Consider the following 20,869-nt stretch of genomic DNA (forward strand, 5'->3'; position numbering starts at 1 on the left):
GTTAGATAAGATATTCTCTGAGAATCCTTCTAGCAATATTCTATAATGTAATGTTCCTACTTTTAAAATTCTTATCTTCTTTTTTGCTTGCAATGTAAGATATTTCAGTATCTCAAGATTTAAAGTTTGGCACTTCGTAAAGGCAGCATATGGGTATGTTTAAGAACAGAGAGGAAAAATTATTAGAAATCCAAAACTTATCTCTTACTAGCTAATTCAGAATTCTGTTATAAATTCATACTTAACAAAATTTACAATACTGTATAAAAAAAAGTTCCTGTCGGAAATGACTGTGTCAGTTTGGGCTCAAAGGCTCATTTTGATTGTGAAAACACCAAGCAGAAGTTGCACTGTGGTAACTGTCCTCTTTATCTTAGTGGCCAACAACCATTTTGTAAATGAGTAATATCATTTCCTTAAACAACCCAGAGCAAAATTGGATTTCAATTCCTCGGTGATACACATTTGTAGAAGAAGTGCTGAGCACGGCTTCTAACTTTTTCTTCCTTTTGGAACATTGTGGGGTCAACAGTTTTGTGATCTCCATGTATAACAATGAAGGATTCAGATTCTACAAGCAAACTTTTTCAGTGTCCAACTGAGAAGTCTCTTAACTTTGTGGAAAGAAGATGGAAAAACCATTGGTTTTCTTTTCTCAACTAAATATGTCAGACCCAAAGGAAAAAATTTTCTTCAAGGCGATTCACACAATAGGGAAAGAAGCATTAAACAAAGACATAAAAAACAGGTAATATATATTTTTAGAGAATTGGTAAATAGGAATTTAGAACATAGCCATAGGGAAATATTCTTATTTGAAATATACAACTGTGACTATATTATGTGGTGATGAGGTAGAAAATAGTATAAAATATTTTTATGTGAAGGGAATATTAATATTTTATGAAAATGTGGAAAAAGCAAGTGGCACATATAGAGCTCCAAAAGAAAACTTTTAGTTAAACATAATCCCATGAAATTTACAGAATGAACACTGATGGGGAATGGTGTCACATTCTCCTCATATTTATCAAGTGAAAAGATGATATCCTCCTTGGTAAACTGGATTTTACTTCTTTTATTGTTATTATTGTGATCTTTGTTCTTTCACCGTTTATTTTGCTTAATTTTGTCAAGAATGAGAACAAAATCATGGTTTTTAGCATTTAAAAATGTGACATCTGAGACATTCTATTTGTAGGCTAAAAACAAATAATATCATAAAAAGAGGAGAGAATGATCCCTAAGTGTATCATTAGTTAGAAAGCAAGGTTTGAGGATTGTTATTCATTTTTTAAAGCAGCTTATATTCTATTACAGAGGTAAAGAAAAGAAAAATAGAATAAGCCTTCTCCTGCAGAAACCTGAATTCCATGAAGATGTCAGTCGTGGTAGATCTGAAAACTTGGCCAAGGGCACAAGGTGAATATTTTTGTTTTTAATTCCACTCCAAAAGTGATTTTGAGCTTATGTTAATATTATATGTCTATTATATTTTTAAATTTAAAATTAAGGCCTTCTGATTTTTTTTGGAATTGTACTATTTTTGTGGGGGGAAGTGTAAGAAGGTGTATGGGAGTTATTTCAATAAGCTATAAATATTTTTAAAAGCAATAAAAAGCAAAATATCATCAAACAAAGGTTTTTTGGAACTAAATTAACATCATTGCATATGTTTTTTCATTAGTTGGCATTTAAACCTTGCGTAGCTTTCCATGTTTTGAATTTTGCCTTTTGATTTCTTAAAACTTTTGAAAGAAATAAGAGGTCTCATGATTCTGTATAATAACTAAAAAGGAAGTCATCTGTCTTCAAATGTTTGAACATTTTTTTCTTACTTTTAGCATCAGGTGGTTAAAAATGTGTGTTTTGCTAACTTTAAGTTTTACTAAAACTTTTATGAAAAATACAATGACTATCAAAACGGACCTTACTACTATCCTTTAGTTTTTAAAATAACATCAATAAAAGGCATGCTATTTCACAGAATTATAACTACTATACAATTACCGTGTTAATTACATAAAAATAATGTACCTACCTCTCTAACTTGTAACAATTCTTCAAAATATTTTAATAAGAAGAAATTTAAAATATTTGTTAGATTAAATTAAAATTATATATTAAAGATATTCATAATAATTTGTCATCCTTCTGAGAGTCTACTAGGCAAACTTCCTCTCCCCTTAACAAAAAAAAAATCAAACTCACAAAGAGGCAGTATACTGTGGTAACCACTTCAAAGAGAAGGCTACCCAACTTGCCAAATGTTGCTTATTTAGGGGTCAGCATTTCAAAAGGTGGATGACCCAATTTAATTTCTGTTCAACCTTGCTTCTGGTTAATTGCTCCTCAAAGACCCCAATAATGCAAACAATCTTTGAAAATAATTTATATAGAACTTTTTAATTTGAAATATTGCATTATTTTACAGGCAAAGTGTCAAAAGAAATTAGACCAAATGTTTTTGAGGACTCCAGTGGAAAGAGGGCTTACATTATAATGTAATCTAATCAGACACCTTCTAAAACAAGACAAAGAGAGTTCTCTAGCAGATAGCATATGTTAAGTGAATCACTGTGAGGCTACTAAATGTGCATTTCATCAAAAAGTATTTCATTTTTTGAACAGTGTCTCCCCTGAAGAAGCAGTGAAATGGGGTGAATCCTTTGATAAACTGCTTTCCCATAAAGGTTAGTAGCAATTTTTTTCTAACTAAAGACTATTATTCCATAATGGAAAATGATGCAAAGTATGTGTGTAATTAAACAGATATGGCAGTTATCTAAATTAAGTATGATGGGTCATTTAGAGCACTGTGAGTTTCTGATCTACTGTGGAGACTAAAAAGAATACCGTTGAGTGCTGAAATGAAGTATTGATTTATTACTTTTAAGAGTTCCCTTCCATTTAAAGTGTATCATGAAGGTAGCAATACTGATGTCACCTTTTTCCCATAAATATGAAAAAGGTAACAAGAAATAATTAAAAACTGTTCTGCCTTGAATAATGAGATGATTCCTTTTGTGAAGTAGGTTTCTCAAAGTTATAATGCAAGAAATGTCTAAAGCTGCACCAGAATTTTAGTATGTGATCTTAATCGTACAAGAGTATACAATGAAATTAGTTGGAGTTTATAAAACTGTGTTAATAAAAATAAAACAATGACTTTCAAAATGTTCAGTATGTTAATTTCTCTTTCAGACATGAATCTTCCCTTTAAAAAATATGATTTAAAGGACAATTTAGAAGAAATAGAGAATATTACCTAGGGACGGAAATAGATAGATGGGATTACTAGAATGATTAGCAAGGAAATAGTGGCTGACAGTAAGTTGGGGTGGGGATGATATACAGTATAGGAAAGTTTATGCAATAACAAGAAAAGAGGGAAGTACTGAAAGTGTTAGAAATGTTTAGAAAGGGAACAAGTTAAGAAAATTCATCTTTTTTTTCCAAGTTACTTTAACTCAGCAATTTGATAATAAAATATTGGTTATTTGCATTCCCTTTTTACATATACTAAGTCTGATAATTTCTTTGAGGAAAAAGAGAGGGGGCAAAAATGGTAGCATCAGCAGCTTACATGCATGCAACATTTGAAGGTCTGCTATATCTACATATACCAATAACACCTACCTTACAACAATCCTATGAATTAGACACTATAGGTATAATTCCATTTTCTCTCTATTTGCTCCTATTTTACAGGTGAGGGAACTGAGGTCTAGAAATTTTAAGGGACTCAAGTGGCCATGGTTAATAAATGAGTCAAGATTCAAACTCAGGTTAATTTCATCTATCCTTGCATAATAATATCACCAATGGGATCAGTAAGTGCGTAAGAGCCGGAAGGGGCATCCGGGAATAACTTAGTGCCAGCCTTTCATTTCATAGATAAGGAAACTAACATTCAGAGAGGTCGTGACTTGCTCAAGTTCACATGGCCAATAAATGTCTTGGGTAAGCTTGAAATCCAGGTCTTTCTGCCTGTATCCAAAGCTTTTTCTAATTTCCTATTGTGTTTATATGGCATGGAACATGCATATGTGTGTGTGTGTGTGTGTGTGTGTGTGTGTGTGTGTGTGTGTAAGTATATACACACATTACAAATAAGTCGCATCTAGAAAGCAGCAGAGAGGTGCCTGCGTTTATGATTATGTGAGCAGGCTGAACAAATAAAAAGGAGAATTGGAGCAAAAGGTGTCATGGGGAGAATCCACGACTAAAAATAATCAGCTGATCTCACTGGGAGAGCAAGGATGGTGAATAGTCCAAAGGTTCTACTGGAATCATTGAATACCTCGTTTTATTTATAATGTTGACACATAAGAAATTCTGCAATAAGCTTTTCCTGTTCCCCTTTCTGTCTGAGGGAAAGCTAGTAACTTCCCTCTGAGATTGCCTGTATACACATACATACACACACATACACGTGCATATATGCAAATACATATTTATCATATGCATATTCTTGTTTGCATGTTGTCTCCCCCATTAGAATATGAGCTCCTTGAGAGCAGAAAATGTTTTTGCCTTTGTTCCACAGTCTTTAACATAGTGGAAAATATGGGTTCAAATTCTACCTTTCACATTATTGACTCTGTGAACCTGGAAAAAAATAATTTAACTTCTATATAATACTTAGGCATTTCCATAGAACAAATGATCTAGGTCAGAGATGGGCTTGGATCTAGATTTAGTTTAAAATCTTCTATTTGCTAGACAAATACCTACTCATTTTCTAAAGAAATTTCTGGCTCAGAAATTAGGCAACCTGGGTTAAAATTCTCTTTCTGTCACTTATTACCTATATAATCTCAGGCAAATTAGATAGTCAATAGGCATTTATCAAGCATGCATTTTACAGTTGCTGTTCAGTCATTTTTCGGTCACGTCTGAGTCTTCATGACCCCAAATTAGGTATTCTTGGAAAAGATACTAGAATGGTTTGACATTTCCTTCTCTAGCTCATTTTACAGATGAGAAAAATGAGGAAAGCAGGGTTAAGTGATCTGCCCAGGGTCACATAGTGTCTGAGGCCAGATTTGAACTCAAGATGAGTCTTCCTGATTCTAGGCTCAGCACTCTATCTCCTGTGCCATCTAGCTGCCATGAACTTACCAGGTACTATATTAAGCACTGGAAATACAAAGGCAAAAACAGTTTCTGCATTCCAGAAACTCACAATCTAATGGTTTATGTGTGTGTGCAACATGTAAATAGGAATCTTCAAGCCACATGTAGAGCAGGTGATGGCAGTCTAGAAAGAGAAGGCATCAGGAGCTGGGTGGGGGAGGGATAAGACAGTAAAGATTTACTACAGAAGTTAAGATTTAAGCTATGTATTAAAGGACATCAGGAAAACTATGGGGCATAAGTTATGAGGGAAAGCATTCCCAACATGGGAGACAGTCTGTGCAAAGTTACTTATATGGAAATTAGAGCATTGTGTTCAAAGAAATGCAAGTAGGCCAGTGTAGCTGGATCATAGAATGCATGAAGGAGAGGAATGTATAGGAGGGTAGGAAAGGTAGGAAGTATGCAGATGATGAAGGGATAGAGAAATTCATACTTCATCATGGCAGTAATATGGAGCCACTAGTACTCACCGAGAAGCGAGGTGACAGGATCAAACCTACATTTTGGAAAAATCCACTTTGAAGCTCAGTAAGGGATGGACTGAAGTGGGGAGAGACTTGAGGTAGAGAGAGCTGTTAGAAAGCAGTTGTAGTAATCAAGGCAAGAGGTGATGAGGCCCTGAACTAGGGCTGTAGCTACATGAATAGAAAGGAAGGGACTTACATGAAAAAAGTTGTAAGAGTAGAAATAACCAGATTTGACAATGAATGAAATAGATGGGGTAAGGGTGAGTACACTTGGATGATTCCCAGGTCATTGGCCTGTTGGCTGAGTGACTGGAAAGAGGATGGTACCATTGACAGTGAAAGCAAGCACTTACTAAATGTTTATTGATTGATTGATTGAGAAGTTCTGAAGGGCAAGGGATAGATGGGGACCTGGGGAGGGGAAAAGATAATACGTGATGTTTTATGCATGTTGATTTTGAGATGCCCATGTAGCATCCAGTTTGAGATATCTAAGAGGCAGTTGGAGATGCATTTAACCATATGGGGCCTCAGTTTCCTTATCTGTAAAATGGAAAATATGTTTAATGAGGTCCCCTTCTAGGTCTGTAATCCCATTGTCCTTTGAACCTATCTTTCTTCCATACAAACCTGTGAGGTACGCCATCCAAGTATCATTAGCATCATTGTAGATAAGAATGAAAGCAAATTTAGGCTTTAGTCCCTCTCTAAACTGAGTTACTCTCATTTCCATTATCATAGGATTTGACAGAGATTATGCTTTACAAGGATACGATTTAAGAACCTAGTCAGAGCTATCAGAGTAGAACTTTAGTTGCATTACATATAGTTTGTGTTACGTGAAGGTGAAGGTGAAAGTAATCCAAAAAAGATATTCTAGTGCAGAGGTGCCAGACACATGGCCCACAACACTCCAGAGTACACCCTGAGCCAGATTAAAATATAGTTGGAAAACAATTAACAAAATAAGTTAAAGTACAATAGAACATACATAATGTTAATATGTGGTTTTCTAAGTTAGTATGCAACTGCATATTAACTGCATGTTTTAAGGGCTCCATTTCTGCTTGAGTTTGACCCTACTGATCTAAGGCATTTTATTGATTTTCTGAAATTATAATAGTTCATACTTGTTTAGCACTTTATGCTGAAGATTAAATTTACCCTCGCAACAGTGCTCACAGGTTGTACAATTAATTGTATCCTTTTTTTGCGGATGAAGAAGCAACTTCAGAAAACTTAACTCATTTGCCTAAGGTTACATAACCTATTAAGTGAGAGAACCAAGATTTAGGGTTATTGGTCAGCTCCCCTTCATTCCAGAAGAATCTTGATTCTTTTTTCCTTCTATTTCCCCTCTTGAGCTGTATACAAGCTACAACTGATTTTTCCTTAGCTTAATTCTGGGGAAAAACAAAACAAAACAAAACATTGTAGAGAGAACAGGAGCAGAATATGTAAGTTGTTCTTTGATAGGAAAGGGGAGTGAAAACAAAACAAAACACATCACTTGATATCCTGGAAACTATTATCACCCACCTTTCTTTAAGACTGGTGTTGCTTAGGAAAGGAAGTTCACGTTCCTCTTCTACAGAAGATGAGTACCCCTTAAACTTTTAACCTTCTGCCTTTAATATATTGTGTTTCCACATTTCTACTTTCCTATTTTCTCTAAGACCCAGGACTTCAATGTTCCAGGAAAAGTATGATCTTGAATTGGCCTTATTCAAGGTAAACAGTATACTACAAATCTATCTGTAATACTAAAAAATGAAGTTTAGGTGAAACTAGAAATGGTGTACGTAAAGAGACCATTAGGCAAGAAGGACCTATTCAACTCCATGACAGGGTCAAAGCTCTTGATTCAAATCTTAGAGTAACAACACTGTAATCTAGTAATTAGTAGACTGAGTGGCACTGCACAGTCTCCGGACTCTTTTGTTTTCTTGGCATCAGAAATTGAAATAACAGATGCCCAAATTTCAATTTAGAAACATACAATTACATGTATTTCAAATGTGTATGACACATTGAGCTTCTTCCAGGGTAAAACCTAGTTCTGGGCTATGGCAGGCTCCTCTGGCAGCTGCATTAATTTTTGCACACCTCCAAAGTACCATTTAGTAAGTTACTGCCTCGGGGCAATGATGATTCCATCACAGTGCAAAACTCAATGCAGCAGCCAACAGTGGCTAACACAAGGTAGGGCAGTGGGGAGTAGGAATGGGGAGGGGAGGTAACAAATACCCCCAGGACCTTGCTCCACTGAGCATATTTCTTTTGAAGTCCAATATTATTACACACCTGAAATAACAGAGTTTCTCTTTAAGTACCCAATTTTACTGTTGAAGGATTGTTCAAGTGACACTTTTTTTGGATTTATGCAATTTGTTGGAATTAGATACTGGCTCAAAAATGATTCCATTCAATTAACACAGACTGACCATCTATATAATATACATAGAATTGTTCTAGATATTAGAGACTATTACAGCCTGACATATAGGATAGAGAACCAGAAGGGGAATCAAAAAAGGTCTCGGTTCTATTCAATGCTGCCTCTAACACATGCTGGTTGTATGAACCTAGGTCAAACTACTTGATTCTTAGCACGCTTAAGCAACTCTGTAAGACTAGACACCTCCCAATAGCTACGGATCTAAATTTGGTACAGGGATTTTCCTCACTGGGAGCTCTTGACTCCAGCGAATTTGTAGGTCCAGATTCCCTCCCCCGCCCACTGTTGCATTAATAACACTTGGGTTCTCTAATCTACCATAGTTGTTTCAATTGAGGGCATATGTCTTCTTCATGACAATCTACATAAGGTACTTTTTTTCTTTATTTCCTTCCTAAAAATAAATTTCAGAGATTTTTCTATAATTCTAAGTAGTCCTTCCTAAATCTTATTTCTTTCTAGGGTAGAAGAACAATTTTTTTTCTGAAGCCCATAATAGCTTAGAGACCATTTAGAACACAGTGTGTTCCACGTATTCCAATTGGGTGCTGTCCACATAAAAAAGCAAATGAGTTTTAACGAGTAGTGATGGACTAATCCTTTTCAATATCTTGGGATTTGTTAGCTGACTTGGGGAATAATTTGCCTTTCTTGAGAGTTGGTTCATAAGTGTGGTATACGAACAAGCTAACCTAAAGTCAATGTAGCTTCCTCCTTTCTCAAAATATATTGCAGCCTTCCGCAGTACATTACACAACAAGAGATAATCTCATAGTTTCCTATTTTCATATTAAACCTAAACTGGGGATAAAGTATACTCAAGTCCACTGCAGAGATCAGCATGGTAATTTGAATGTGTGAATTTCTTTTCTAGATAGATTTTCACAGCTGCAGAGGAGAAGAACAATCCTTTAGTAGGTCTCCAAGAAAAGTTCCCTAAGGCTGTTTCCCCTCCTCCTAGCTAAGGACATTTGTCCCCATGATTTGCAATTTAAAAAATCCAAAACTAGAGATCAGGATCACTTACAAGCAATTTTGTGACTTGCTTTTAATTCTTCTTATCTGTCTAACTGAAAAGTCATTGTCTTTTAATCTCAGAGCTCAATACTCACTAGGATTTGTTTGTATACACATACATATATACGTATACAAACATACATGTATATGCATATATATATTTACATACATATAGGTAGAAATATGTTCCTAAGTAAATATGACTTTGGAAATAATAACCAAACCACAACAGGAGAAAAAGTATAATGGCAGAAATGGATCCAATACGGGAATGTTCTTCATTCAACTCAAAGCGTAAATGGCCACTTATTTATAGTACTTAGTAATATTGTGGAAGAGGCTGTATTTCAGTGAGCAACTGGGTTTCATTTAATGGACTCACCATATTCTGGAGTATCCTAAATATAAAGTAGTTTCATTTCTTTCATTAAACAGCAGTATCCCATATAGTCTCTATTCAATACCTCTAATAACAGGCTGATGACACTACAAGTGTTTTATCTAAAATTGAATTTTGCCTAATGCACAGTGTTCTCTATGCACAACGGGCACTTAATCAATGTTTGTTGAATGGGCTTATTAAAATACTTCGAAAACTTTTACCATTTTGGTCATGCTTTTCTGAAAGGCCTGTAACTTAAAAGTCCTAAAAAATATGCTTCTGAAGAACAGAGTACTAAAGATACCATCTGATTGCCTCTGAGCATAGTGAGGATATCATCTCCTTTATTCTGGATATGTTTGGCACTCCCATAGAACATTCATTATATTCCTATATGTATTCACTCTGTGGTCATGGATGATAGTACAACACCTCATCATGTGAATTTTTTGTTCATTTTCTCCCAAATATTTTGTAGGATACCTATCTGATAGGATAAGGAGATTTTTCTAGATGCTATCACATTTACTCATTTGCATTATGTCCGGTTATGTAACAACATTGTCTCATGTTGAATATATGTGTTACACACACATATATGTATATACACACATAAATACATACATACATATATATTTCATATATATGTATTCATATGTATACATATATATGTATATATGTATTCATATATAATTCATATATATTAATTAGCTTTGGTTTCTATATATTACATTTTATATTATAGCCCCATATCTTATGTCTTATAGCCTTATATAATGCATATGATAAATTACTATATATCAAAGAAATTCATATGTGCATTTATATGTAAGTATTTATTTGTGTGTATTTATATACTATAATACATGTATACATACATATACATACACATACATATAGACACATAAATGTATATACAGATACACATACATGCATATACACATCACAAAGCTAGGTGACACAACGTATAAAGTAGTACACCTGAAGTCAGGAAAAGCAGAGTTCAAATCTGGCCTTAAGTACTAGTTGTGTGATGCTGGGGAAATCACTTCTCCAACTGCCTCAGTTTCCTTAGTTTTACAATGAGATCATAATAATACCTACTTCACAGAGCTGTTGTGAGGATTAAATGAGATAATATTTGTAAAATGCTTAGCATTGTGCTTGGCGCTAGTAGGTACTACATGAATGATTGCATTATATTATTATAATATACATTATATAAATTATGATTATGATGTTGATGTATAAATGTATATGGGTATGAATGGATAAGTCAGATTCCTCTGAAAACCACGTATCTGTAGAACCAGCAAGAAGAAATCAGAACAAATGAAGTTCTCATGGGAAAAAGGATACTTCCTAGACGGCTGGCAAAGATCTAGTCTCAGGAATGAGTTCTATATGATTTCTTAGTTCTGTAGATGGTTCCCATTCCCTCAGTTTTGGTTGTGGTTGTCACCTTCAGTTCAATGATTTAACAAAATCATATGGCTTAATTTTCTCATAAAAAAACAACAAACAATCCCAGAAAAGTACTGTACAATTATTTTTAAAAAACTGTTTTTGCAGCCAGAGATATAGGAGAAAAGATCTTTTTAAGGTGCCATCAAATCAGTTTTTGAAGGATATGTGTTTTATCTGTTAACTGAAGTCAGCTGGCCAAAACCCCGGATTCACCTGAAGTCTGGAATTGCTGAAACCCGGTTGGCAACAATAATGTAAAATTACAGTAGACTTGGGATTTAAACATAATGGAAACTGCATCCAGCAAATGGCAGCTGGTGAAAGGAATTCTGGGGCAGGAAAATTAAACAAAATATACTTTCAAATTGTATTTCCTCCTTAGGTTACTATGTTAATAGGATAGAGATAGGAATTGGAACTATGATTTCACTGGTAAAAAGAGCTTCCGAGGGGTGAAATTCCATTTACATTCCCTTTAACTTAAAAGTTTTCCAGAAATGGTAGGTTAAGTGACTTGAACAGGGTGATACAGACATTATATAAAGCAGGTGAAAATCAGCAGGTCACTTTTGGAGTTCTTTCTACCATCATATTGATTTAAGACTTCAAGAAGAGAGAATAACTATGACAAATATCTTTAGTTCTTGAGAATTATGGCTTTATGGTGAGTTGGGAAAGCTTCAATTCATAAAATATCTAAAACAACAATTGACAGCTCCTATTCTCTTTTTAAAGAAAAACAGTGCTTAACATGAGCATATAATAATGAAAACAACATAAAATAATACATGAAGTTCAGTCCCATGACTTTCCTAGAATTGTGCAACTAGTTACTAAGTGTCAAAGGTGGGATTTACAAAAAGATTTCCCTTACTCCAACTCCAGCACTCTACGCTGTGTTCCACAATGCTCATGAAACAGGCAAGAGAACAGAAGCATTGAATCTAATGCTAATCATTTGTTTCTTCTTTCTACTTGGTGATGGTTTTGGTTTTATTTTTGTTGTTCATTTGTTTTGTTTTTAAATTCTTGCTGAGTTGTTCAGAAAATAAACAATTTGGATAATTTTTTTTCTCTAGCCCAAGGAACTGAGTAAGTTGTAGATTTGGTCCCATGGGGGGCAGCTAGGTGGCACAGTGAGTAGAGCACAGGACCTGAGTTCAAATCCAGCCTCAGACACTTGAAAACACTTACTAGCTGTGTGACCTTGGGCAAGTCACTTAACCCCTCAAAAAAAAAGATTTGGTCCCATAGGGGAAATCTAAACTTTTTCCATACTGGGAAAGATGGGCATTCAGTGTAGCCAAGTATGGGGGCAGAAACAATACAAATACATATAACTCTGTTAAAGAAATAACATTGAGAGACTTCCTGCTGATATTTAAATATGAGCAGAGTTATAGATTATGAACTTGGGATGCCATCTTCCAAATCATTTTTAAAATGTTGAACATAACTGGGCCAAAGACATAGTCCTGTAGCAAAAGAAAAAAGCTATATACATACAACCAATCATACTTTCATCTGGTCCTCATTAAGTCATTTTTCAAGACTTATATTGACCAAAAAAGCACTTATTAATCACATACTGTATGCTCCATGGAACTGCACAAGATGTTGGGATAAGAAGAGAAATGCAAATCCCAGACTTCAAAGAGTTTACTTTCTATTGGGAAAGACATAAATAAGAAAGATACAAAATATTTTTAATTTGTAGTAAGATAGAAAGTTATTGTTTATATATATGAACATGTACATATACAAAAAGGTTAGAAAATAAGGTTGTACATTACAATTGGATATATTTTGTATAGCTTATTTTAAATATATGTGTGTATATACATATTGAATTGAATGTGATAATACAAACATTTGTTTTGCCTTCTAAACTTTCTTCCACCTTTTCTTTTTCTTTTCAAATATTTCATGAAGCTTTTTTCTCCTCCTTTTTTCCTCCTTTTTCTTCTTCTTCTTCTTCTTCTTCTTCTTCTTCTTCTTCTTCTTCTTCTTCTTCTTCTTCTTCTTCTTCTTCTTCTTCTTCTTCTTCTTCTTCTTCTTCTTCTTCTTCTTCTTCTCCTTCTTCTCCTTCTTCCTTCTTGTCACTACCTGTATGAGAACTCTCTATTCTCCCTTCCCCTCAAATCCCTCTCATAAAGTATAGGCAAGCAAGACAATGTTTTATTGTATTGATACTATTTGAAAATATATAACTCATCACATACATTCCATTACCTCTTCACCCAGTCTTCCAAAGCCATGATTGTACATTTCTACTTTCAGAGTTCTTAAAACATTCAAAGTTCTTTTCCTTTATATTTACACAGAATTACTTCAAAATATATAGTAGGTATTTCAGGAAAGAAGAATTTTAAAAATCATGTACTATAGAAAATAATTCTTAAGTTGAGTTTTGGAGAAAATGAAGGGTGTCTAAGGAATCAGGAGTAAAGGAGTGAGTTTATTCTAAGTATGGGAGACAGCCGCTGTCAAGGTACTAAGATGTGCAATGGAGTTTTGTGTATAAACAGCAAGAAGGCTGGTTTTGCTGGACCATGGAATGAGTGAAGAAAATATCGTGTAATAAAATTGGAAAGGTAGATTGGAGTCAGACTGTGGAGGAAGTTTAATGTTTTGAAAGTAATATGACAACTATGACAACAGCAGCAGCAGCAATTAGCATTTTAAGGTTTGCAAATCACTTTAAATGTATTATCTCATTTTATTTTCACAACAACCCTGGGAAAGAGATGTTACTCTTATCTCCATTTTACAGATAGGAAACTATGAAGTAACTTACCATGGGTCACACAGCTAGTAAATGTCTAAGGCCAGATCTAAACTCGGATCTCCTGATTTCAGATTAAATATCCAAAAATGCATCCTCAGAAGAGTCACTTTAAGGAGAGCAAGTATCATTGTCCCCATTTTATGATGTGTCAAATGGGGTTCTGGGAGTTTGTTAACTTATTTATTTTTTTTGAGGGTAGAAGGAAGGGTGATTGGGATTAAGTGACTTGCCCAAGGTCACACAGTTAGTAAGTGTGTCAGGTGTCTGAGGCTGGATTTGAACTCAGATTCTCCTGACTCCAAGGCTGGTGCTCTACTCACTGTGACACCTAGCTGCCCCATGGGAGTTTGTTAACTTGAAACTCTTGAAGCATTAAATCAACACATGAGGAGGCATTTTTTTTAAATTGTTTTTCTCTCCCCATTACTTAAGATAATTGACTTTTCATTGTTTTCTGGAGAAAAAACTTATTTGTTCCACAATGTACCTTAAAGAAATGCTGCTGAGAAGAGTCAGAGACAACTTAAATGCAGTAGACTCACTTTTTTTCAATTTATCAAATAAATTGTTGGATTTCGTCTAATGTCAAGAAATCATAGTTCTTTTGAATGCACATTGAACCGGAGAAAATATCTATCTTATCAGTATTTGTGGTCATTCCCTAATGTCAAACTTTAAAACTCTTAGATGGTTTTAATCTTTCAAACACATCTTTTGTCTCTTTCATTTATTTTTCTTTGTTGGTAGATGGATTCAATGCTTTTACCAGGTTCCTTAAAACTGAATTCAGTGAAGAAAACATTGAATTTTGGGCAGCCTGTGAGGATTTCAAGAAAAGCCAAGAACCCCATCAACTCTTCCATAAAGCACAAGTGATATATGAGAAATTCATACAGAATGATGCTCCACAGGAGGTATAGTAAAAAAAAAAAGGAGAGAAATAGAAAAGAATTGAAAGAGGGGGAAAGGTCAAGCAAATCTAAAAGAGCTTAATAAAAGTTGCATCAGAGAAAACTCACTTGCTAAAAATGAATACATAGGGACATCATATACTGTACTTCAAAGTTCAGAATTATGCTTGATGAATAGTGACTATATATTAATATTTTCTGGAAGTACATAGGTAAATAAATAAATATACTTCTACGTAGATATATGCATCCAAACATATAAACACACACTGTGTGCAAATATATGTGGCAATATGCCAGGGTCCAGCCTTAAAGGTAGGAAGATCTAGGCTCAGCTCTTGCCTCTTAAGCATGCAACCTAGGTAACCACAAATATTTAAACATTCTGTGCCACAAACAACTCTCTTAGACTTGAAGTTACAGATTAGGTTTGATCTATATAAGCATAAGGAGTTTCCTCAGCCCTGCATTTCTTACACTATACACACACACATTGCATATATCCATCTTCCTATATAGCTAGAGTTCAAATTAACTTGCCCTATCAACATTTACATATACATGTAAATATATATGTGTATGTGTGTGTGTGTGTGTGTGTCTATCTTTAGAGATAAAGATAGAAATAGAGAGATGGATGGACAGATAGGTAGACATCTATATGAATCCAAAGACTGAAATAGATGGAGGTAGCTATATGGAGAGATTTAAGATAGATGATAGACAGATAGATAGACTGACAGATGGACAGACAGTTTGGACAGGGTACATAGAAGTTGAGAATTTATTCTACATTTTCCCATTCTTAGAGTTTTATATTTTCCACCCAAAACTTTCAGACTCTCTGAATTATGTATACACACAAAGATGCACTGATTCATTCTCAGTATATCAGGCTTATTGTTATTTTTGATTTCCTACTTAGCTCTATATTGAAAATTTAATAGAATCATAGAAAATTAAGAATTTGACTTCCTGCCTGATGTAGAAATATCTTCCACAAGAGCTGGTATAGGGGTGATAAGGGCCTTATATATTTATATGTATGAGCCTATTGTATATATATTATATAATGACATTTCATATATATGTATATAATACATGCCTATAAATATCACAATTTTGAAGCAATGTCTGTCAGAGATTAGAAGTTAATGTGGGTCATAGTGAACAATAAAGGGACCCTAAGCTTTGTAATACGTGTGGGTTTATTCTTCCCCACCAGGCATACCTACAGGCAGCTAGGTGACACATTGGATTGAACATTGGACCAGGATTCAGAAAGATCTAAGTTCAAATCTGCCTTTAGATATGAACTGTGTAACCTTGGTCAAGTCACTTAATTTCTATCTGCCTTTTTTTCATATGTAAAGGGGATATGTAATATGTAAAGCCCCTATCTTCCAAAGTTGGGAGGATCAAATAAGAAAATGTTTGTAAGGTGCTTTGCAAACTTGAATATATATACATATATGCATATATATAATATATATGCATAAATATATATAATATATATACTGCTAGCTATTATTATAATCAGCACCCTTCCTCCACTCACATATTCATAGAAAAAAGCCTTAAAGAGGACATCAGGGCTCACCTTCACCCATATTCCTCATCAAACTACCACAGCTATCTGCCCCATGGTTTTAGCATAGGAGTAAACAAGATGGAGGACCAAGATTCAAATGCTCAGTATTCTCTGCTACTGGGAAGTTTATAAGAGCCTTTACTTCGGGAGGGGAATGAGGGAGGAAAAATCTTTTTTATTCTGACATTCATAAAGCAAAGGTTTGTACTCTGTGATTAGTACTTTCTCCTACTATCCCCTGTTTGAAAATAAAAACATAGGCAAGTCACAAAGCATTTGTCATTAGTCATAATTTCAAAAAATGATGAGATCTTTTAAAGTAGTACTAAAAAGTACATTACAATATATTCAAAATAAATAAAAGGGAGGTATATAACATATAATATATAATAAAAATGAGTTATAAACAGTTGGGATAATCAGGAAAGTTCTCATTCAAGAGGTGGCATATGGGTGGAACCTTGAAGGAAACTGGAGACCTCAAGAGATGAAGAGGTGAGACAGGAATTCATTCCAAATTTTGGAGATTGTGTAAAAGCAGAAATTGAAGAGATATAATGTCATTTCTGAGAAATGGCAAGAAAACCACATAGGGTGGATTTGTAGAATACAGTATAATGAAACTGGAGTGTGTGCGTGTGTGTGTATGTGTGTGACCAAGGTTATGAAAGTTTTAAGTCACCCAAAAGAGAAGTGTGTATTTGATACAAGAGGTAGTAGTGAACCCCTGGAATTTTTTGAGCAGGGAGAGAAGTAACAATTAGACCTATGCTTTAGGAATATCACAATGTCAGCTATGTAGACAATAAATTGGAAAATGAGGCAAGGAGATCAGTTACTTGAAAATAGAGCTGAGAGGTGATGAGAACCTAAATTGGTAGTGGTTGAGTGAGCAGAAAGAAGATAGCTCTGAGAGATATGGGACAAGGGAGAATTGATAACACATAGAGACCAACTGGATATGTAGGGTGAGAAACAGTGAAGATTTAAGGATACCTTTGAGGTTAGAAAATTAGGATAAAAGTGGCATGCAAAGAAATAGGTAAGAGGCATTGGAAGAGGCATGGATTTGAGAACAAAATTAGTTCCATTTTGCATATGTTGAGCTTGAGATAGATAGGGGACATCTAGTGTTAATTAAAATTCATTCTGATTACATTTGAATCTGATGATTTAACAGTGCTCTATTGTACCACATTTGCTAACATATATGATGTTCCTTTCTATCCTGAGATCTTAATTTAAAGACATTTAGCATGAGTGTGAAAGTAGTCTGGAAAGAGACATCAAAGATGAGAAATCTTTAACAGGTTAATTGCATTTATATTTTCTTTTGCCTGGCTGAGACCATTTGGCCACTATGCCTCATAGAAAACACTAGCTGACACATGTCACATCCTCTGTGTCATTGGCTGCCTTTTCTTAGAAAAGATGGTTATCTTTCTTTATTTCCAGTTCATTATCAGTGTTTCCTTTTAAAGGCTAGCTACATAACCAAGCAGACTGGGATGCTTTGTAGGCAAGCAAAAGGTTGAATGCTACAAATCTTCTCTCACTTGCCTAAATTTTGCACCATTCATTATTTTTCCCTTTAGCTTTAGGCATTGAGGATTCTCATTAAAATAGAATTAGTCAGAAATTTTCTCTTTTGGACAAATTAATTTATAGGTAAATTAACAGAAATGTGAGCTACATGAGTTAGGTTATCATCCATGAAAGCCAGATTCCTGTTGGGAAGAGGCTGTGCTGATATCTCTGGTATTACAGGTGATGCTTTTAGGAGAGAAACATCTAAAAAAAGAGAAACCTAAAGGAGGAAGAAAGGAGAGAGAAACTGACCTTGTCTTTTTCATAATTGAGCCCATTGATAGCTCTGATCTTCTTATAATAGTTTCTTCCCAATTATGCAGGTTAACCTTGACTTTCACACCAAAGAAATAATTTTTAAGAGCATCTCCCAACCAACCATCCACAGTTTTGATGCTGCCCAAAGCAGAGTTTATCAACTTATGGAGCAAGATAGCTATACACGCTTTCTGAGATCCGACATTTATTTGGACTTAATAAATGGAAGACCACTCCAAACAACAAACCTTCGAAGGAGATCACGTTCCTTTACTTTCAATGAATTTCCAGATGAAAAACCAGACTTTGCCATTTGGTTATAAAAAAAACATTCTTAATTTTACTCATGTATCATGGTAAGCTATGCAAAATTGACTCACATAATATTGGCTATTAATATTTATAAATTTAATCAATTGTAACTTGTCATATGGGTGAATCTAAAAACATAATTTGGAACACTTCTCACAGCAAAGGGATGCAATGTAGTAAGTATTATGGTCATAAATACCTCCATTTAAAAATCATTCCTTTTAATCTATAATTTTCAAAAATAGGAATGATCCTTAATGTATATGTGAAGAGTGATAATTATACGTTCAGTAGGATGAAGAGGACAAGATTTGCAAAAATTTGACAATAGTTTATAAAATGTATATTTATATATATGCATATATTCCACATTTTATATTAAATTTAAAAAAGATAATGTTCAGAGAAGCAAGATGAAATAGGAGATAGAGGAGATAGCCTTTGAGCAAATAAGACCTGGGTTTAATTCTTGCCTCAGGATAAGAGTAGAGTTAGGGGATAGAAACTGGACCTATGGGTTCATTTATGAAGGAAACTTCTGAATGTATAAACTCCCTGTACAATTCATATTTGAACATTTTCTGCAACTTATGATCTTAGAGTTGGCCTATAAGTAGAATTTTTTTTTCAAAACTATATGATTATAATCTCTATTGCCTTGAATAAAGCATGTAGGCCTATGCTTTATTTTAAAAATATTTAATTTTAATGGGTGTTGCATGGTATTAATGCCTATATTTGGATGATGGTGTGCAATTAGCTTTCACATCTTCATGTACTTGAAATGCAGAGAAAAATTAAAGAATTTATGCTAAAAATTTCTTTATCTTTCTTGCTCATTCTACTTTGGTTTATTACTTTCTAGAACTAGTTACTGTTCATTCACTATCAATTAAATTTAATATATATATATAATTATTTTCATTACAAATTATAGAACATACTGATTTAAATATTTAGTCAACTTTCTCAGGCTATTTTGAAAAGTGGCACCATTTATCTTTTCACCTTTCCAAGATCCCTTCTAAATGGCAAGTTTTGTATTTGTTCTTCTCCTGTTTATTGGTCTTTTCGTTTGTAAGCCACAATTATTGCCCTTTATGCACCTGATAGAAACTTGATGATGGCCAGCTATACCCTCATTTGCATGGCATGGATCAAGGCCAACAACATGTTTCTCAAATGCTGATCAGTTCTGTTATGGGTCAGTAGCCTTCAGAATCTATCACACTATTCACTGTTCATCAATAAACCCTATCTGAGTCACCAAGGAGTCCTTAGCAATAGACTAGGTATGGTGGAGTTTTCATTAAATACTACCTTTGCTTCAATGAACTTGTTGTCTGGGGGGTTTGGGGTGGGTGGAGCAGATACCAAAACAGCAGGTACAAAGTGGAGAGGGTTTCCTGACTCCAGGCCCCATGCTTTATCCATTGTGCCACATTGCTGCCTATAGTACAGCTGGAAGCAATCTCAGAAGTCCAAGCCTCTTCTTTTACAGATGGGGAAACTGAGTTCAGAAAGATTAAGTATGTTATCCCAGTCTACATAGGTAATAAGTACAAGAGCCAAGGTTTAAATCCAGTCCTCAGTTTCCAGACACAATGCTCTCTCCATATGACCACATTAACTCCACAGAAGTCTATGTTTCTCTCTGAAGATGGCCTGATTACATTTACTCTAATTCTCTCTTAATTGTTTTAATCTCTATTAAATATTTCACTAATAAAATATATATGCTTTGTTTTGTCTTCATGTTGTGTACAGATATTTCAGATAATATAAAGGTGTCCAATTGATCTGGGCTGGGGGACTAAGTCAACTGAGGTATGCATCCCAAAACACATCATAATGTACTCAGTATTTCTAAAAAAAAAAAACTCCATAATGCAGTATAAGTATGATTTGGTGTATAGGTGGAAATGGAGGACAGAATCGTATAGCCTCCACTTAGAGCAATGTGAAATACTTAAAGTACAAGTAATTTGAGTACAGATAGCTATTAATGTTCTTAGCTAGATGTGCTTAATCAGGGAACATTTCCAAAAGGAAGTAGATTTTTAGATTCTACAGGAATAAAAGTGGTCTGGTGGAAAAAGTGCTAGTTCTGGAATCAGTTCAAATTCCATCTCTGCTATGAATGTGAAAGGTAAGCTTTCTTTTTTCCAGAGTCCAAGACCTCCACAGAATTTATTGCCCTTCTCCACATCCTGTTGTCTGCTCTTTTGCCACCATCATCATCATTTCCTTTTCTCCCAGACTTTGGGCTACCTCCTTCACTTCTACTGCTTTATATGTTTACCCCATTAAAATGGAAACTCCTTGAGGGAAGCAGCTGTCTTGCTGTATATATTTGCATATTCCAAGCTTAGGATTGTCTTTGGAATATGGCAAGCATTTAATAAATGCTCCATCCATCCATCCATCTATCTGTCATCTATTTATGTAGCCTCTCTGAGGCTCAGTTTCTTCATCTATAAGATGAGAGA

At 34.5% G+C, this 20,869-nt stretch overlaps 1 protein-coding gene across 1 annotated transcript; it reads left to right on the forward strand.

Annotated features, from left to right (window-relative positions):
* Positions 1-459: 459 nt before the first annotated feature.
* Positions 460-19,164, forward strand: RGS18 (regulator of G protein signaling 18). The gene is made up of 5 exons (XM_036756574.1): positions 460-748; positions 1,321-1,422; positions 2,632-2,693; positions 14,469-14,635; positions 18,134-19,164. The coding sequence occupies exons 1-5, from the start codon at positions 630-632 to the stop codon at positions 18,389-18,391; spliced, it is 708 nt and encodes a 235-aa protein (XP_036612469.1). The 5' UTR covers positions 460-629; the 3' UTR covers positions 18,392-19,164.
* Positions 19,165-20,869: the final 1,705 nt, after the last annotated feature.

Source organism: Trichosurus vulpecula, chromosome 4 (assembly GCF_011100635.1).
Source record: "Trichosurus vulpecula isolate mTriVul1 chromosome 4, mTriVul1.pri, whole genome shotgun sequence".
Lineage (NCBI taxonomy): Eukaryota > Metazoa > Chordata > Mammalia > Diprotodontia > Phalangeridae > Trichosurus > Trichosurus vulpecula.